The sequence below is a fragment of the Callorhinus ursinus genome, unplaced genomic scaffold (genome assembly GCF_003265705.2).
Source record: "Callorhinus ursinus isolate GAN/ISIS: 27379988/994484 unplaced genomic scaffold, GSC_fseal_2.0 scaffold55, whole genome shotgun sequence".
Classification (NCBI taxonomy): Eukaryota; Metazoa; Chordata; class Mammalia; order Carnivora; family Otariidae; genus Callorhinus; species Callorhinus ursinus.
Window position 1 is genome coordinate 2,561,919 of NW_027397117.1, and position 18,010 is coordinate 2,579,928.

The window sequence follows — 18,010 nt, forward strand, 5'->3', positions numbered from 1 at the left end:
CAGCGGTAGATGACCTGCAGTGGTCACGTCCAGGGGACCTTGGGAAGTCACCAGCCTCTCTGTAGCTCAGCATCCATGTCGGGGAGAAATAGACAGGACCTCTCAGGCAGAGCATCTGGTCTGGTGCCTGGCACGCTGCAGGTGAGTTCCCTGTGTTGGGCAGAGCACTACACAGATGTTTATGAGGTTTATTGCAGGCTCAACACCGCACTCGTTGAGTCCTGCTTCAGTAACTAAGTCTTTATTGAGTGGCTGTTCAGAGGCCAGGCCCTTGCAGGGATTTGGTGGCACCATGCCTACTCCGCACACCCAATGGGAATTTATGGAGCTTACCACCCATGCTTCCGTTTGGGCCACCTTGTGAAAATCAACACAAGGGGTTCCTGGAAAATGCATTTTGTACACTGATCGCAAATAGCTAGGATTCTGTATAAAATTAGAGGTATGCTCCGAGTGGTCAAGATGGAGACTTACTGGTGGTTCCACGTGAAAGGTTTGGGCAGGAACATGTTGAAAGGGAAGCTGAACCTGTTTGTAACCTTCAGCATTCCCTGGAGGAGGTGGGGATTTGAGGCTCTGCATGGCCATTCACTCCCTTTTCCAGCACTTTCTTGAACCCACGGGCCCCCAGCTGCATTCTCTCCTGGTCTTTGACGTCGCCTCACCCCCCTGTGGCTCTGGGATTTTCCCAGTCATGCCCTCAAATCTCATTCATTGCTTATACCTACCCACCTAAGTTTCAATCATGTTGCTTCTACCTGGTGCCTTACAGTCAATATTTATTTGAACTGTAGTTTCAGAAATTGGGGTATCTGGGACAATGCCAGGTGTCTCTAATACATAGGCCTGTTCTAGTGTGTTGATGGTGAAAACCATCCAGGGGAAATGTTGAAACGACTTGAAGGAGTCATTTCTGAGAGCCCCCCCCCCCCCCCCGCCCGGCATGCCCACAGCAGAGACACCTGGAACCCGGTAGCATGCAGGTGCAGGGAGGGGGATGGGCACGGGGGGCCAGGAGGCAGCAGGCATGCCCCTCATTTGAATGACCGGTGCCCAGTGCCCGGCTCTGGGAATTTATGCAAGTCACTTCAGAGAAGGCAGGGGAATTCGCTGTACTCACAACTGGTTCACAAGGCTTTAGGATGAGGAAAAGCTTGTAAATAAAAATACATACTAATAATTACATAGTTTAAACTGCCTGCCAACCCCTGGTAAGGGCAGGTATCCCACGGGCAGGGCAGTGCCAGGTGTTGGGGGCGCCCAGGGGAGGGGCTACCTGTGGAATACACTGCCCACCTTCAACCCTGGCTCCCCTGCCTATTAGCTGTTGCACCCTGGGGAAGTCACCTGACCTCTCTGGGCCTCCTTCTCTTATCTGTAAAATAAGGACAATAATAGGAGCACTTAATATCAGGGTTGTTTGGGGACTAAAGAAATAGTACTTATAAAGTGTTCGTCGTCATGCCTGGCATGTTAAGAACTCAGTAATGTTCTCGGTGGTTATTTTTATTCATGGCACAACACACGTGCCTCCCCTCCCACCCCCCCACCCCCCCACCCCCCCACCCCCCCGCAGCACCCACCTGCCCACTTGCTACGTGATGCTCTACCTTCACATACTGAGATACGCTCTAGGCCCAGGAACGCTTGTGTTTCTTGAGGGTTTTTTTCTTTTGTTGAGTTGTAAGTGTGGTCATATCCCCCCAAAGAGAGGCAGTGGAAGGTTTTTCCCACTGGAGTCAGGGTGATGCATTGAAAAAGGCCACATTCTGCTCAAGGAGAGCTGGGTGGGAGCACTGGAGGTCGAGCCACCAGGCCGGAAGGCCGGCTGGGTCACCCGCTCGGACCAAGGCTCATTTGCTGCAGCTTCCCAGGGGAAGAGTAGGAGCCACTCAGCAGCGGCCGAGGCTTGTGTTCTCTGCTGCTCAGCTGGGGTAGCTCAGTGGCTGTAGTTCCTGGAAACCTATTTATTTACTGTCACTTTAATCAGGGTGACTACTGATACCCTTGGCTTTTTATCCTTTTTTCTTTTGACTTCAGCGTTAAAAAAAAAAAAAATCATCTAGAACTTTTTAAGAACTAGCCACCAAGTAAATGGAGGAAATGACTGTTTGGGGATAAGCCAGGGCCGGCCTCCCACTGCCCCGTGGGCCTTCTATGCATCAGTTTGCTTAATCTCACACCAATCCTGGAAGGTATCTATAAGCCCTACTTTTCAGGTAAGAAAACTAACATTCAGAGACATTAAGGAAATTGCCCATATCCAGAAAGTCATGGAGCCAGAATTCAACCTGAGGCCTGACTCTAAAGCCTACTTTTCCTTCCGTAATATCCACTGTTATGCAAATAATAGTATTTCAGGACATCCCCCTTATAAAATACTAAAACACTGTAGGCAAAGCTAACAAAACCTGGGCGCCTGGGTGGCTCAGGCATTAAGCGTCTGCCTTCAGCTCAGGTCATGATCCGAGGGTCCTGGGATCGAGCCCCGCATCGGGCTCCCTGCTCGGCAGGAAGCCTGCTTCTCCCTCTCCCACTCCCCCTGCTTGTGTTCCCTCTCTCGCTGTGTCTCTCTCTGTCAAATAAAGAAATAAAATCTTAAAAAAAAAAAAGCTAACAAAACCTTGGACCTTCCCTCCCCATCTCAATGCCTTTCTCAGGTATCAGTGGCACATTCTTTTGTCTGCAACACTTCACCTGCAAAACGGGTCTTGTCATAATACCTGTTCTCTCTGCCTTACCTGATGGTTTTAAGGATTCGTCGAGAGAATGGACAAAAAGGCATTCCCTGAACCTCACAGCCCTATGCAGATGCTTAGTCAGTGGTAGCACACTAACATACATTCTATAAGGCTCTTTTGGAGGGAAGATTGGTTGAAACCTATTACTGGGAATTAACGTATTCCGTAAGGTCCAGCCCTGGGCTCGGCAGCCCCGCCCATCAGTGTGGTACGGATTTGTAGGGCTAGGCTGCAGAACCGCGGCTCCCCGGTAGGTGTCACCCTCTACCAAGACTCATCCACTGCACCTTTCCATGGGCCTCCTGGGGCCATTCCGCACTTTTTAATTGTTTAAGGTGCAGCGGTGGTGTGGGTATGAAATTATAGCTGAGAGGCCGGGCAGGATGTAAGGCCAGTAAGGCCCAGCCCCTGCGTGAGGGAGCTCACAGGTGAGTAGGGAGAGCCCAGGGCACAGACCATCCCATCCCAGGATGATTCAGGCTATACACAGGGGCTGTCCGTTGTAGGAAGAGACTCCAGTGACCAGCTATGTCTGGATGGCTCAGGGATGGCTTCACAGAGAAGGTGACATCTGTTGATGCGTCAGGACCTAATTGATGGGGTGGAGGGAGGAGGATGGGAGAATACAGACTAGAATGGAGATAGAGCCAGACCAGTAGGGACCTTGAGTGCCAAATGACCTATGGAAAGGTAGGCTTGTTGTTGTTGTTTTTCCCCATTTGGGGTGGGTCAGTGAGGAGCTGCAATTGGATGTGTGGAAGATGAATCATGTGGGAAAAGACTGGAGGCAGGGAGGCCAGTTAGGAGGCTGTTGTTGAGAGTCTTGGCCAGCACAGGAGCGGTCAGTATTGAAAGGGAAGACACAGACTGGAAGCTCTTTGCAAGAAAGAACTGCATGGATGTGAAATCTGAATAGATGGTTTGGGAGTGGGAGGTTGTCAATTGAAGAATAAGGCTGACTTCGAAGTTTCTAGCTTACACAACTAAGTGGAGGCAGAACCACAGATGAGACAGAAGATGTGAAAACAGAGAAAAGAAGAATATATCTTTAGAGTCCTTGAGTTTGAGATGCCTTGGGAGACTGAGACCCCCTCCCACCTCCCACCCTTGCCCCTGGGGTAGAGATGCTGAGTAGGCATCTGGATGCAGTGGCCTGGGAGCTGGTGAAGAAAGGATAGAGTAGCAGCTGAGGGCCATAGCATTCTTACTTCTGAGCAGAGAGCTCAATGCGGGGCTCAATCCCAGGACCCCGAGATCATGACCCGAGCTGAAGGCAGATGCTTAACTGACTGAACCATCCAGGTGCCCCTCTCTTTCTGTCCAATTTACTCAAAAGAGGCTCCGCCAGCCTGAGCCAGTGGCACATAGCCCCACGGGATGCCTCATGGCACAACCACTCTGGAAGGGGGAATCCCCAGGCAGGCCCTTCCTTCTCAGCTCTTCTCCAAGTCTGGACCTGTCTGCCCGAGAGGAGTGGTGGGAAAGGCAGGCACCCAAAGGTGTTTGTGTGCTGGGTGAGCCTGGCAGGGTGATGGGTTAGCCAAGGCAGAGAAGCCCAACTTCTTTAAAGATGCTGTTTGCTTCTTCCCTATGTTTGCATGTGTGCATTTGTGCATATACATGCTTGCATGTGGGTACTTGCTTATTTGCCAGCCGCCCCCCAATGGAGCAGGAGAGCCCACCTGCTTCCTGGCTGGCCTCTGCCATCACGTGAGGAGCTCCCCAGCCAGGAAGTCCACAGAGAGGGCAGCCCTGAGGCAGCCATGACACCAGCCCTCACTGACCTTTGGGCAGCATATTAGTTTCCTTTGTTTGCTGTGACAAATGATCATAAACTGGGTGGCTAAAACAACAGAAACTTATTTTCTCCCAGTCCTGGAGGCCAGAAGTCTGATACAAGTAATTCCTTGGCCAAAATCCAAGTGTTGACAGGCCCATACTCCTTCTAGAGGCTCTCGGGAAAATCTGCTCCTTGCTTGTGGCCGTCTCACTGCAGTCTCTGGTGCCTTGCCTTATCCCTTCTGTGTGTCAGATCTCCCTGTTATAAGGATACACGTGATTGCATCTGGGGTCCACCCCGGTAATCCAAGATCATCTTCCCATCTCAGAATCGTAATCATATGCAAAACTTAATCATATGCGAGTAGTCTTTGCTTCATACGGTAGTATTTATAGGCTCCCGGGATTAGGACCTTTTCTGTTTGGGGGCCATCATTCAGCTGACTGCAGGTGAAGTTTGAGAAATTTCTTTCATTTGACCCAACTGCTTATGTGCAGCAGGAGGCAGATGTCCCAATACCCATTTTAACGAGAATGGGCTTTGTCCGCTAGGGTGCCAAGATCTACCAGGGATCTTGATCTGTTGATCAACCCCATGCCTAACGGTTCATAATATTTTTTAAACATATGAAATCTTATTTATTTATTTATTTATTTTTAAGAATTTATTTATTTATTTGACAGAGAGAGAGAGACAGCGAGAGAGGGAACACAAGCAGGGGGAGTGGGAAAGGGAGAAGCAGGCTTCCCGCAGAGCAGGGAGCCCGATATGGGGCTCGATCCCAGGACCCCGGGATCATGACCTGAGTCGAAGGTAGATGCTTAACGACTGAGCCACCCAGGCGCCCCTAAATCTTATTTATTTATTTATAAGAAAGACGATCTTGGTACATTTAATCAGGCAGCAAATAACCCCAAACTCATTTCTGCATTGGGTGATTCCTGCTAATTCACCTGGCCCTCATTTACCTCGGGGGTCAGTGTTGGTCGATGAGGATGTGGTGGCATGTTTCCTTCCTGCCTCTTGGGGACACAAGTCAGTAGAAGGGACTGTGGGATCCCATCACACTGGAGCAGACCAGGGCTGCCTCCTGAGTTCCCCAGGGTGGGGCACAGTGCCGCAAGAGCTGCGCTTGCCAGGGGCAGCACTGGGACAGGGCAGGACAGACTCAGGGTTAGACAGACAGACAGACCCGGGCCCAGAGATCCCTCAGCTGAAGCTGAGGGCCCCTTAACTGAGCTCCAGAGCTGGGAAATGAAAATAACCACCACAGTGAAAACCCCATACATTCCTGTCCTTCTATTTTTATGTCTTTTATATCATGCTGTTCTCACATCCCCCTAGGAGGCAGGCAGAGAAACATTCTCTATTTCATAGATTGAGAACTAAGATCGAAGGGGAGGGGGCCGTCCTAGGCAGCCCAGCAGGCCCTGGGGCCGGATGGGGGCTTACAGGCTAGCATTGCCTTACTGGCCCCTTAGTGTCGGGCCAGAGGGCCAGGGCTGTGGATGGGTCCCATCACCTGTTCATTGGAAAGGGTTTTAGAAGCAGGGTGCTCCGTGGTAGCCTGGGAAGCTCTTTTTGGCTTGGGCTGCACTGTCCTTATTAAGGATTCTCCAGACCTACGGTCCCTGCCAGGTGTGTGACCTGGGGCAAATCACTCCCCTGCTCTGGGCCTCAGTTTCCTCACCTGGGTAAAGCAGGGTCAGTGTTAGTGGCCTCAGGTCCCTGCTGACTTGGCTTGGGCCCCAAACCTCCCCGCTCATCAGAGGATTTGAGGTAGCTCGCGTTGAAACCATAGGCTTGGATGTCAGGCTTTTTCTGGAAATTGTGCCCCCAAAAGAGCATTTGCCCGGAGCCCTTTTCTGCCACCAGCTTTGTCTCCGGCAGAGAGGAGTGTCTGCCTCCCATTTCTCTTAAGGGCAGATGAGGCACTGAGTAAGGAGTGGAAGGTTCGGGGATTCTGGCTGGAGATGCTAGGCGCTCAGGGCAGATAGCATCGAGGAGCTATTGCCCTCGCTCCCGGAAGGGCTGGCTCTGGCTCACTTGAGCCGGGGACAGAGCCTTCCGGGGATACCTGTTCTACTTCCTTCTATGCTCCCATCTGTTTGCAGACCCCAGACTCATCTGGGCGTCCCCTCCGGATTAGCCGCAGGAGGGAAACAACTGGCTCTGAATTCCGCCTTTGTGCAGGGAAGCCAAGCGGGGAGGGGCCGAGCGGACCCCCTGCCCCCACTGGAATGTCGGCTCGCTGCGCCCCCATCTCGCTCCTTTTCAGCCGCCTCCCCCACTCACTTCCTGAGTCCCACCGATCCCACCACCAAACCGCGCACACGCGCGCGTACACCCAGACACACTCACACTCAAACACACAGTTGCTGGCGGGCCCGGCGGCCTCGCTCCCCGCTCGGCGATCCCGGCCGCCGGGGCTCCGGGAGAAGCGACCTTTTGTTATTCAAATCACACCCTCACTGCGCGCCCGGGCCGCAAGCTCCGGCGGCCCGGAGGATCCGTCCGCTGCCCGCACCACCCTCCCCCGCGTCCCCGAGCCCCCTACCGCGGCGCCTCCAGCTGATCGTGGGACTCCCGGGCCCCCAGGGGGCTCGGCCGCGCGGTCCGCCCGCGGAGCCGCGCCTCCCCCGCCCCCGGTGCGCGCTGCGGCTCCGCGCTCGGCCCCCTCCCCCTCCCCGCCTCCCCTCCCCCTTCCCTTCCTTTCTCCGGTCCAGCCTCGGTCCTGCCGCCGCCGCCGCCGCCTTCCCCGGTCCGCGGGGGCCCTGCCGGCCGCCCTCCCCGCAGCATGGCACCATCGGGGCGGAATTAGCCGGGAGCAGCATTTGGGGGAAGCGGGATCTCAAGGGGTGGGGGGTGCCCTGCGGCCTCGGTCATGGATGTGAGCAAGATGGTAAGTGAAGAGCAGGGGCTCTGCCCTGGAGCCTCCCCTGGTCCCTGTCCTCCGCCTCACCGCTTCCCTCTCTCCCTCCCAGTCGGCTTGATCCATTGAAAGTTTCTGGATTGTTGATCCTGCTCGTCGGCCCCAACTCCAGGCGTGCTGGAGGAGGGAGCCCGGCCAGGATTGTGGAGGCGGCTGGCGGACAGGGATGGGTCTCCCGGTTTCCCGCCGCGCTGCCACCAGGGCTGCCCGGGAGAGCTCCCTAGCCCCCAGGGAGAGGGCTCTTGAGCTGTCCTCTCAAATTGGGAAATCAGCCTGGTAGAGGGAGGGCCAGGCTGCGGGAAGGTGGCTTGTCCTATCCACTCTAGGGCCCCCTGCTTGCATACCTATTTAAGATTTATGGGAAGATTTTTGGACTGAGCCAGTGGGCAGGGTGGGGGCACAGGTGGGTAACCTGGAAGGGCAGTGGGGAGGAGCTGGGACTTCAACCGTCTTAGAAGGTGAGGGGGCAGGAATGGAATCCTTGGCATAGATGGGGGCTATTCTAGATTTACCACTTGTAAACCCCAGCTGCTTTGGCGTGAGAACCAGCAAAACACCTTTGCTTCTTAAGCTTCGGACTCCCTGGAGGGGCTGATCCTTCAGTCAGGGCAGCCCTGCACCCGCCCCCCTCCCCCCGCCCCCCCCCCCCCCCACAACACAGTAGGAGCTGAATACATTGTTCATTGATTGATTGGGGAACAGCCCTCAGGAGGTAACAGGATGTGATTTGGGGGTCTCTGAGCACTTGGGGCAGGTTTTCCCAGAGGTCCCAAGTGGCTCCCCCTCTGAATGGAGATTTAAGGGTGTCTGTGACATCACCTGGTAGTCAGGTAGCCTGACCCTGGCTTTAGACCAGAGTGCTCCCCCACCCCCTGCAAACCCCAGACTTAGAACATTTGAGGGCCTGTGTGTCATACTGGAGAGGTATCTTGTGATGGTCTATGCTGGGTTGACGTGTGTCTTTGTGTCTGGGGAAAAAAGAGGTCTGGGTCTGCCTCTTCCTTAGGGAAGGGAAGGTACTGGAATTCCAGTTCATCTTGTACAGAATTAAGCTAGTTTCCCCCAGAGAGTGCATTTTGAAGTTACCATCTCCATGGAGAAGGCAGATGAGCTTCTCGACCTGCCAGGCCTTTGGCAATCTGTCTTGGGTAAGGGACAGTGGGATGGGGAGCAGAGGGTAGGTCAGAGTTGTCCCTTCTGTGGCAGGAAACCAGTCTTATTCTCAGCGCTGCCAAGAAGCTGGGAGCTGGATGCGGGGTCTCACTGGCTCCCATCTTCATGTGAGGACACATACCCATCCGTGGTTGGGCAGTGCTGAGAGGCTGGACCACCGTTCCCTATGTGCGTACCATGAAAGCCTACTTTCTTTGGGCAACTATTAGAACTACCCTTCCCCAAAAGTCCTGATTGCAACTGTAAGGGTGGGGAAGTGGAAAATTGAGTAGCAGCCAGGTTCTTTTTGGGACATATCTTAGCAGGACCAGAGTCACCTGCCCTGCGTGGTGGACCTGAAGCTCTAATCCAGTGGCCACCAAACCACATCATCCCCAGCTTCCTTCTGGCCCTGAGCTGAGATTCCTTCCAAAGCCTGGCTTATGAGGACTAGCGTACAGAGTTCAGGGACCTGTGTCTTTAGAGGTTTGGGTCCCCTCTAACTCTACCACCTCTCTCCATCCATCTGCTCATTAACTCAACATTATTTATTTAATACCTATCATTTCTATAGCAAGTGCTGTGTGAGGGACACAGAAACATAACCTATGACCTCCCTGCTCCTCAGGGCCCTTAGCATCTGGGTAGAGGGGTCCAGAGAGAGGCAGGCCAAAGCAACAGCTGGCTATCAAGGCAGGCCCTGACCAGAAGGCCACAGCTCCAAGGGCCGTAGGGCTCTGCTGAGGAACTGGATGGCAGGGTTCAGATGGAGGACAAAGCCCGAGGCTGGCTCTTCAAGGCTGGGTGGGGATGGCTTTGCTGAGAGCAGTGAGGGGCATCGCCTGTTGGAAGAGGTATAGGAAGAGGAATGGGCAAGGCCATCGGGTGAGGCTGGGGACGTTTGGCTGGGGCAGGCTTAGATCAGGAAATGTTGAGATTGTTGGTTGGGGCCAGATCAGAAAGGCCTTGAATGCCAACCACGGTGTTCTGACCTTGGGCTGTAGGCACTGGGTAACCTCTGGAGAACTTGGGGCACAGGAGAGGCACATGTATTGCCTCTTTCCTCCTTTTAGCTCAGGGTCCAAACAAAAGTGATATTAGGTTCTCTTTAATCACCAAGCACTCAAATGCCCAGTCCAGAAACAATTGTCCTCAGCTCTCTGTAAAGAACACAGACCCTGGACTGTGCAGAAGAATCTGACCCACCCCAGGGAATTGGCACCTGCTTCCCATTCCTGCCAAAGGCCAAAGTTACTTTTCTGTTCTGACCACTAAAGCCCTCTGTCTCGTTTGAAGTCCTCACTCTGGGGGCCACTGGCTCCGGGGTCAGCCTCAAGCCCAGCATTTCAGCCACATCCTTGGCAGAGGCTGACATCAGCTGGGGGGAGGGGGAGGGGCGGTTCCTCTTGCTTAACACTGGGAAAAAGCAGATTGGAGTTCACCCAATTCCCTACGTGGTTTTGAGCAAGTTTTTTTTTTTTTTAATCTCTTAGCCTCATCTGTAAAATGAGATTAATAATACCTGCCTTGAGCATCCTAGTGAAGGTTGGAAATAATTCTTTCAAGGCATGGGCTTAGTAAGCCCTCCTTACGTGGTGGCTCTCAGGAAAATGATGATTTCCAAAGTCTCATCTAAGATGACTCTGATCCCCACCCCCACACACCCTTTCTCTTATTGTTTGTTTATTTATTTAAGTAATCTATACACCCAACATAGAGCTCATTAAACTCTGAACTCACGACCTCAAGATCAAGAGTCGCACGCTTCTCCAACTGAGCCCTCCAGATGCCCTCCCCACCCCTTTATTTTCTTGATTGGCCTGAAGAGTTGAGTGTAGGCTGTATTTCATTTGACGGCTCTTGGGACCAATCCTTCCGCATCTACTTCTCTTTCTGAATGAAGGAACAGATGACGGGGACAGTGGGTCCACCAGCTGCTGCGAGTGATGAATTTTTGATGACCTCAAATTTCTGCCCAAGGGAGGGCTTGTTTAACATGGCACTTGGGTGAAGTGTAGATGCTTTTTGGGGATTGACGATGGAGTCTGTCTTTACTGAACTCAGAGGATGCGGGGCTGTAATTTGGGGAACAGAGCCAATGCCATCAATTCTTACAAAAGAACGTGTAGTTTGTGTAACGATTTATATTTGCCTAGTGCTGCTCTACAGTTTACAAAGCCTTTTCACACCTGTTCACGTTTAGCACCATCCTGTGAGGAGGGCAGAGCAGAAATCATTAGCCCCGTTTTACAGATAAGAAAACTGGAGTTTAGGAGGTGAAGTCTGGATCCTGTAAGAGTGGTGTTCGAACCAGGTTTTGTAGGCGGTTCTCCTGGTCACCAAAATGTACTCTATGGTGACCAAGATAAGGGGTAAGGGAAAAGATTCGGTGACCAGATTCTAGGATGGACACAAGCCAGTCTGAAAAGACAGGCTGAAGTGGTGGTGGCCTTTGGCCTCTGGGCCCCATGTTGGCGGCGGGGGGTGGGGGGAGGTTGTTCTGCCAGTCTGTATGCAGACTGCATGCTTTGTCAGTTACCTACTGGTGTTTTCAAAACTCCGGTTTCTTCCTGAATCTCTGCTGCCCCCCTGAGATCCCCCAGCTTACACAGCAGGAAAATGAGAGGGGTGGAGAAAAGGTGTTTCAGGTGTTCAGAGTAAATGATAATGATGATGGGGCAGGAACAAGCTTCTGGTGGACATGTTGTTGCTGCTGATGGGTGCATGTGTGTTTGCTGGGCTGAGGAGCAGCGTGGGGAAAGGAAGTGCTGAGCCGGGGAGATCCCTGTACAGAATGATGCCAAGGACTGTTCTTGCAGCCCAGATAGGCTAATAAGCTGTGTGGAAAGGGATGTGTTCTCCCACCTAGAGTCTGAGCTAAGTAAGCAGTTAAGGCTGGACATGGGTGAAACCAGAGTAGCACTTTCAGCTCTGGGTTACAAACTCGGTGCGGTGGCTTGCAGGCAGTATTTGAAAGAGTGAAGTAGATTGGAAAGCATCCAGGCATATTACATGTAAGAAAGTAAGCATTCGTTCACGAAACTGGCTTTGGAGGTATACACACGTACATGCCAGTAAGGACTGGCCTTGTAAAATGTATTTTTTCCTATGGTCAGAGGCAAAAAAAGGTTTGGAGTCTCTGACCTAGAGAATGTCCAGAGCAGAGCAAGGTGGATGTCAGCCTTGCAAGATGAGTAGTTCAGCCCTAGAAGAGAAAGCCCCAGAAGGGCGGATGGTTGTCTTTGACTCACTGAGGGCTGTTGAGACAAAGAGGTGGTTTATGTGCACCCCGTGGCTCTGGAAGGTGGGATTTGTTTCAAGAGGGACTAGATTTTGGCTGGCCAGCACTTTCCCTTATCAGAGGCATTCTATGGCAGAATCAACTCCCTGGGGAGGGAGAGAGCCTGTCTGCCCACTGGAACTGCTTGGGGACCCTGGAGGAGTCTGGCTTCCGAGTCCTTGCCAGCCTTGGAGACTGGCTCAGCATTCAGGCTTTGGGAGCCTCAGAGTCCTATGGGTGGATGGCATCACCAGAACACTGGGGAGCAGTTCCAGGGACGTGTGTCCACATATCCTAGCTTTGTGCACTCCCCACTGTGGTTCCTAAGATGCAGCAGAGCATCGTGGCTCAGCAGCCTTCTTCAGACAGTCCCCGGAAGAAGGTCAGGGACTGTGGATGACATTGGTCTCAGCCAAGTGCCAGCGAGGAAGGAAATCTATGATTTGCCTCCTTCAAAGTTGCTTAGGGAAAAGAGTTTTGATCTATCATCTGATTGCTGTGTCTTACTGTCACTGATCACTAAGATCATATCCTACCAGGATGACGTTCAGCCCAACCCATGCACATATTGGATACTCCCCGTTATGTGCAGCCCCCCGGGGTTGTAGACGTTAAGATGTTAGATTCAGAGCTGAGGATGGCCAGGTTGTAGGGAGTTACAGAGACTCCCTTGGAATGGAATGACACATAGACACTTGCAGGTGACGGAAAAAACACTCTCACCTGGATTCTTTCTCCCTGAAAACAGTCTCAAGAAGCAGACTTTAGTGTCCTCAAAGGCTCTTCCAAGGCTCCCTGCCAGGCAGGGGCTAAGTTCAGAAGCAAATGTAGGTTTTAGGACAGTTCAGCCCGCTGTGCTCTGCCACCCAGAGAGAGACCTGCCCATCCCTGCCATCTCCCCCCACCCCTAGCCCCCCCACAGCTGGGTGAGTTTCCCAAAGAGCACACGTCCAGGGGCTGTTTCCACTCCACCTTTGTCTCCTTTCTTGCTGGAGAGGTCCCAGTCCAAAGCCAGACAGGCACGTGGTCTGGCAGCTGCCCCAGGGGACTCCTTCCCCTCCTTCTCCAGCTTTCTCCACGAAGCCAAAGGATTCCAAAGGATTCCAGCAACCAGACAAAATGCCTGCTGCCACGGGGCCCCAAAGAAATTAAGCACAGGTCTTTTGGGGGGGGGAAATGCCCATGTCACCTTCAGATTCCCTGACGTCTTAATGAATCTTTGATCTGGAGGTCATTTCTCTGGGCAGGTAGAAAGGGATTAGAGGGTAGGAAGCTCGTTTGTAACTGTGAGTGGGAGGCGGCTGGAGTCTGAGGTGCCATGCCCTGCACGTGGAGGATCAGTGAGCAGCTTCTGGGCCCTGAGGCTGCACTAGAGGCCAGCCACGGGACTTTGGAGTCACATAGGCCGGAGGCTAAATCTTGATGCCACATTGGCCTCTCTAGGACCACGAACAAGTTAGTTGACCTGTCTGTGCATCACCTCCCTTGTCTCTTGGATGAGTTGGTGTCTGCAGACTGTAGAGATATTGACATGGCCTGTTTAAAGTTCTTGGCACATGGGAAGGCTTAGTAAGCCCTGCTGTACTTATTAGTTTTTCGCTTATTCCTTTAGGCAACAGATAAAATCTTAAAGCTTTCAGCAAAGGGTAGAACATTCCTTCTTTCAGAATGACTCCTCTGCAAGTAGGGCCTTAAGGCGTGTTATAAGTAATTACGGTACGTGCGGTAAAGCCCATAGAATGCATTTGAGGAACGTGCTAGCATGGGAAAGTGGGGGGATTCATGGAGAAAGCTGGAGAAGGAGGGGAAGGAGTCCCCCAGGGGGCAAGGCAAGCGAGGGCATTTCAGGCAGCGAGAGCTATGTGCGCAAAAGCAGAACACGGGGTGTGTTCTAGCATAAACCTGCAGTTTATGCCAGAAAACTAGGTGCAGTCCCTGCCTCAGTGGGACCAGCAAAGTTCCCAGGACGTGGGATCCAAATCCTTTTATACATCAGTGCTTCCTGGAGGAGGAGGTATTTGAGCTGTGTGGTGAAGAAGGGGGAGCAGCACGCCGTAGGTGGTAAGTGAATGGATAATGATGTCAGGAAGGACAGTGGCAGCATGCTGAGTGGGTTTGCTAGGAGCAGGGCCAGAGGAAGGAGGAAAGAGGGAGGAGCGGTGCCAGGTGTGAGGCCCATGTCAAAATAACCCGCATCCTCTGGCAGCACCAGCGCAGCAAGAGAGGCTGTCCCCACTTGATGATCCCATCGGGATGTGTGCTTCCAGTCCCAGTGCTGGCAGTGGCCCTCCCTGCCACCAGGATGAGCGTGGGAGCCGCAAGCCTGGTTTTTCTGGAAATGAGCGTTTCAGTAACTTTCTTTCTTGACTTCTTTTTGGAGCGCTCAGTTCAGCCTCATGCTCTGGGACCTAAAATAGCGTCCTCCTGCTGGATGTGTCTCAGGCTGGATTGCTTGGAAAGTAGTCTTACCAAAATCACTATCTCCCTAGCCCTGCTGGCTCGAAGATCCTCGTCAGCGGTCTCGGTGCAGTATCAACCGGGGTCCTGGCCCTTGGCCTTTTTGTCCTACACATATGTCAAGATTGTCCCTTGACAATCTTGTGTGTGTGCCCCTGAGTCGGCACACCCTGAGGCCCTCTACCAGGCACTGAGAATATAAAAGAAAATGGGGTAGTTTGAAGGCTCCTGTCTTCAAGGAGGTGGGGGCAATTATAATAGAGTATGATAAGTACAATATTAGAGATTTAAGGAAAGTGCATAGAAACTTGGCGGTGGGGATAATTAATTCTGCCAGGTGGCACAGGACATGGGCTGAGGAAGGTAACATTTCAGTTAGGCATTCATTCATTTATTCAGAAAATATTTATGGAGGGGCACCTGGGTGGCACAGTTGGTTAAGCATCCCAACTCTTGGTTTCTGCTCAGGTTGATCTCAGGGTCATGAGATCGTGCCCCAAGTCAGGCTCCACACTTGGTGTGGAGTCTGCTTGAGACTCCCTCTCCCTCTCCCTCTGCCCCTCCCACTCATGTGCACACCCTCTCTCTCTCTCTCTCAAATAAACCTTTAAAAAAATACAGAGTACCCTCCATGTGCCAGGTGTTGTTGTAAGCACTTGGGACACTTCACGGAACCAGAAATCCTTGGCTTGTGCTGCTGACCTCCCATGTGTGTAGACAATAACAGTAAATGTAAACGAAGTAAATCATGTCAGATGTTGGAAGGTGGTAAGTGAGCCAGGGCAGGGAGTGGGGAGCACAGACGTGGCTACAGTTGCCCTAAGGATGCCAGGGTCAGAAGCGTCATGCCCAGCGGGGGTTCTCCGTGGCTCTAGGTGGACCCTGGGACCCCTAGTCACTTTTCTGCTTTGGCTCACTGTCCAGCTGAAACTGTGCATCCAGGCGTGGCCTCTGGCTCATCGCTCCTGAATCATTGCCTGAGTCTGACCTCAGAGCCCTCCCCCGCGTCCCAGCTCCCCTTCTAGCAGTCGGTTCAGCTTGCCATCCAGGAGTCAGCTGTGCTTTGTTGAGAGCACCGGAGGCTCGTTCTTTCCTTCCAGATTGCGGGGAAGACATTACCTCTTCTTTCCAACAAACCTCCATGAACAGAGCCAAGTGTCGAGTGAGCAGATCTCTGGATGTGGTGCTGGGGGTGGATTTGGTGCCATCAGTGATGTAGGAGGCCCTCTCAGCTGTGGTAAGGTCAGCTAGAATGGTTGGGGGGGTGGGGAGTTGTGATAGAACACTGAGTCCTGCAGTGGAACTCCTCCCTTTGAGTTCTGGGCCCTTTACATGGGGCGGTTTTTGTCCACGTGTTGACATGAGTGCACTGGTCTCTGATGCTGTGGTTCAGGGAGCCCAGGGCTCCTGCACTTTGCATACGTTTTCATATCACGCAGTTATCTGTGCTCTCCAGCAGCCACAGTGAGGTAAGAAGGTCATCTATTGAAAAATGTTTAACTTACGCTGCATTATCAGAAAATAGGAAAAGGTATAAAGGAATAAAGATCGAATACACTTCCACCATCCCAAACACTATTGCTAACATGGCTCTTTGGTATAGATCCTTACAAACTCGTGTGCGTGTGCGTGTGCACGCGTGCACACTCATACACACATGCTAGGTTGAGCCATATCAGAGTGCTGCTTTTATAAGTCAAAAGTGGCTAGATTTTCACTTGATTCAACCAAATATAAACATACACACACACACATATTTAAACAAAATGGGACCGTACAATAACATAGGTTTGTAAACTTATTTTAGCTGTCACTATGTCTTGGATCTAGAAACAGTGTGTCACAGTGGTCAAGGGCATGGGTCCTGCGTTCAAATTCAGTCTCCACCACTTACTCACCTGGGCAGGTAACCCCTGGGCAGGTTCCTGAGGCTCCCTGTGCCAGGGTTGCCCCCCCTTATATAGTGGGGATAATCACAGCATCTTCTGTAGAGGGTTATGTCGAGGGCAGATATGTGTGCAATCGTTACCATGTTTCCAGATAAGTAGAGATGACATATTGTTTCATTGTAATCAGAACCCTATTAGTAGACATTACACTATGTCCATTTCCCACCGTGAAGGTGACATCCTTGTACACACATCGAAGAGTGACTATGTGTTCACCCCTTTACACTTTAAATACTTGGGCTTTAAGGTTTTAGCTTTTTTATTATTGAGAAATGTGTTTGATATATAACATTATATAAATTCAAAGCCTACAACATGTTAATTTCTCCCATTTAAATATTATGATTGCCATTGTATTGATAAAAGTTTTAGTTGTTTTTTTTTTTTTAAGATTTTACTTATTTATTTGGAGGGGGAAGGGCAGAGGGAGAGAAAGAATCTCCAGCAGACTCTTCGCTGAGCATGGAGCCCAACGTGGGGCTTGATCTCAGGACCCTGAGATCGTGACCTAAGCCGAAATCAGGAGTCAGACATTTAACCAAGAGCCACCCAGGCACCAATCAAGGATTTAAGGATCCTTATTAATGTGTTTCTAACTGAGTGGTGGGTATGGGGGAAGGTCATTTGGACTGTTGTGCATAATTCTGCGAACGGGGTTCCCTGGACCAGCCCCACTTCATTTGCTTTTCCACACTTCGGCAACACGTCCCCACACTGGGCACTGGCCCCCACTTCTGTGCCTTGATGCTGGCTTCTCTACCCCGGCATCCCTGCAGGCCCCTCCTCAAGGCCAGTCATCTGGTTCGGTGGTTCTTCCTGCAAGGAAGGACGCCTACACCAGACATGCAGTCTTGGTCAGGTACCCGCCCCGGGGCCCCCCACACTCTGCATGCACCATGGTCTCCTCTAACTGGCTGTGCACACGGAGCAGTTACATCTGACTCATCTGTGAACTAACTTAGTACAGCACTTGACGCATAGGTGCTCAATATATGCTTGGTGGGTGAATTTCGTGAGTGAATAAAGTCATGGATGACTAAATTAATGGGGGCCAGCGGGGGCCAGATCCTGAAAGCCTTGAGTGGAGCATTTTCCCCGTGTGCAGCGGCGAGCCCCTGGACATGCCTGGCATGGTTGCAGCTGTGTTTTAGGAGGAGGGGTCTGGCCATCCGTAGCTCCCAGGAGCTGGTGGCCCAGAGACTAGTGGGACGTCAGGCCTGCATGCCCAGGTGGGGGTTCATGCTGCCTGGGGCCCTTTGGGTGACCCTCCCCCTCTTGAACCTGGAGGCTCTTACCCCCTACTTCCCTAAGGAGGGGCTCTCCTTCACTCGAGAAACGGAAGTTAGAGTTCTTGGCTACTCTGCTTTCGGAGGAAGTCCTATCAGAGCCCCACTGATGATGAAATCCACCTCCAGAATTAGCAACCACCACCGCTCCGCTTTTGCAAAGTGCTTAGCAGCTCCTCCCCAGCTTGTTATGACTCCCTGGGTTCTGGGCCAGAGGTGTCCATCAGGCCTCCTGCCCACCAGCCGGGACATTCCGTGGCCTCCCCAGGGTGACCAGACCCTGCACTGCCCCTCCACTTCCTTCTCTTTGGCTCTGACCTGAGATCTGTGTGGCTGCGCTTTGGTTGTGTGTCGCTAAGGACTTCAGTTCTGGAGGCTAGGGCTTGACATAGACCTGTGTGTTCTCTCAGTGGAAATGAGTCTGACTTGTCCT

General features: G+C 52.2%; 1 protein-coding gene across 2 annotated transcripts in view; it reads left to right on the top strand.

The window, feature by feature from the left end:
• The window catches only part of HIP1 (huntingtin interacting protein 1), a 140,266-nt gene that overhangs the window by 54,844 nt on the left and 67,412 nt on the right, over positions 1-18,010 (top strand). The window contains exon 1 of one of the 2 annotated variants that reach the window (XM_025864478.2): positions 7,246-7,423. The exons of the other annotated variant lie outside the window; for it this stretch is intronic. Within the exon in view, the coding sequence (XP_025720263.1) occupies positions 7,406-7,423 (18 nt within the window). The 5' untranslated portion in view covers positions 7,246-7,405. Of the gene's footprint in view, positions 1-7,245; positions 7,424-18,010 lie in introns of those variants that run through there. 2 annotated transcript variants of the gene reach the window in all.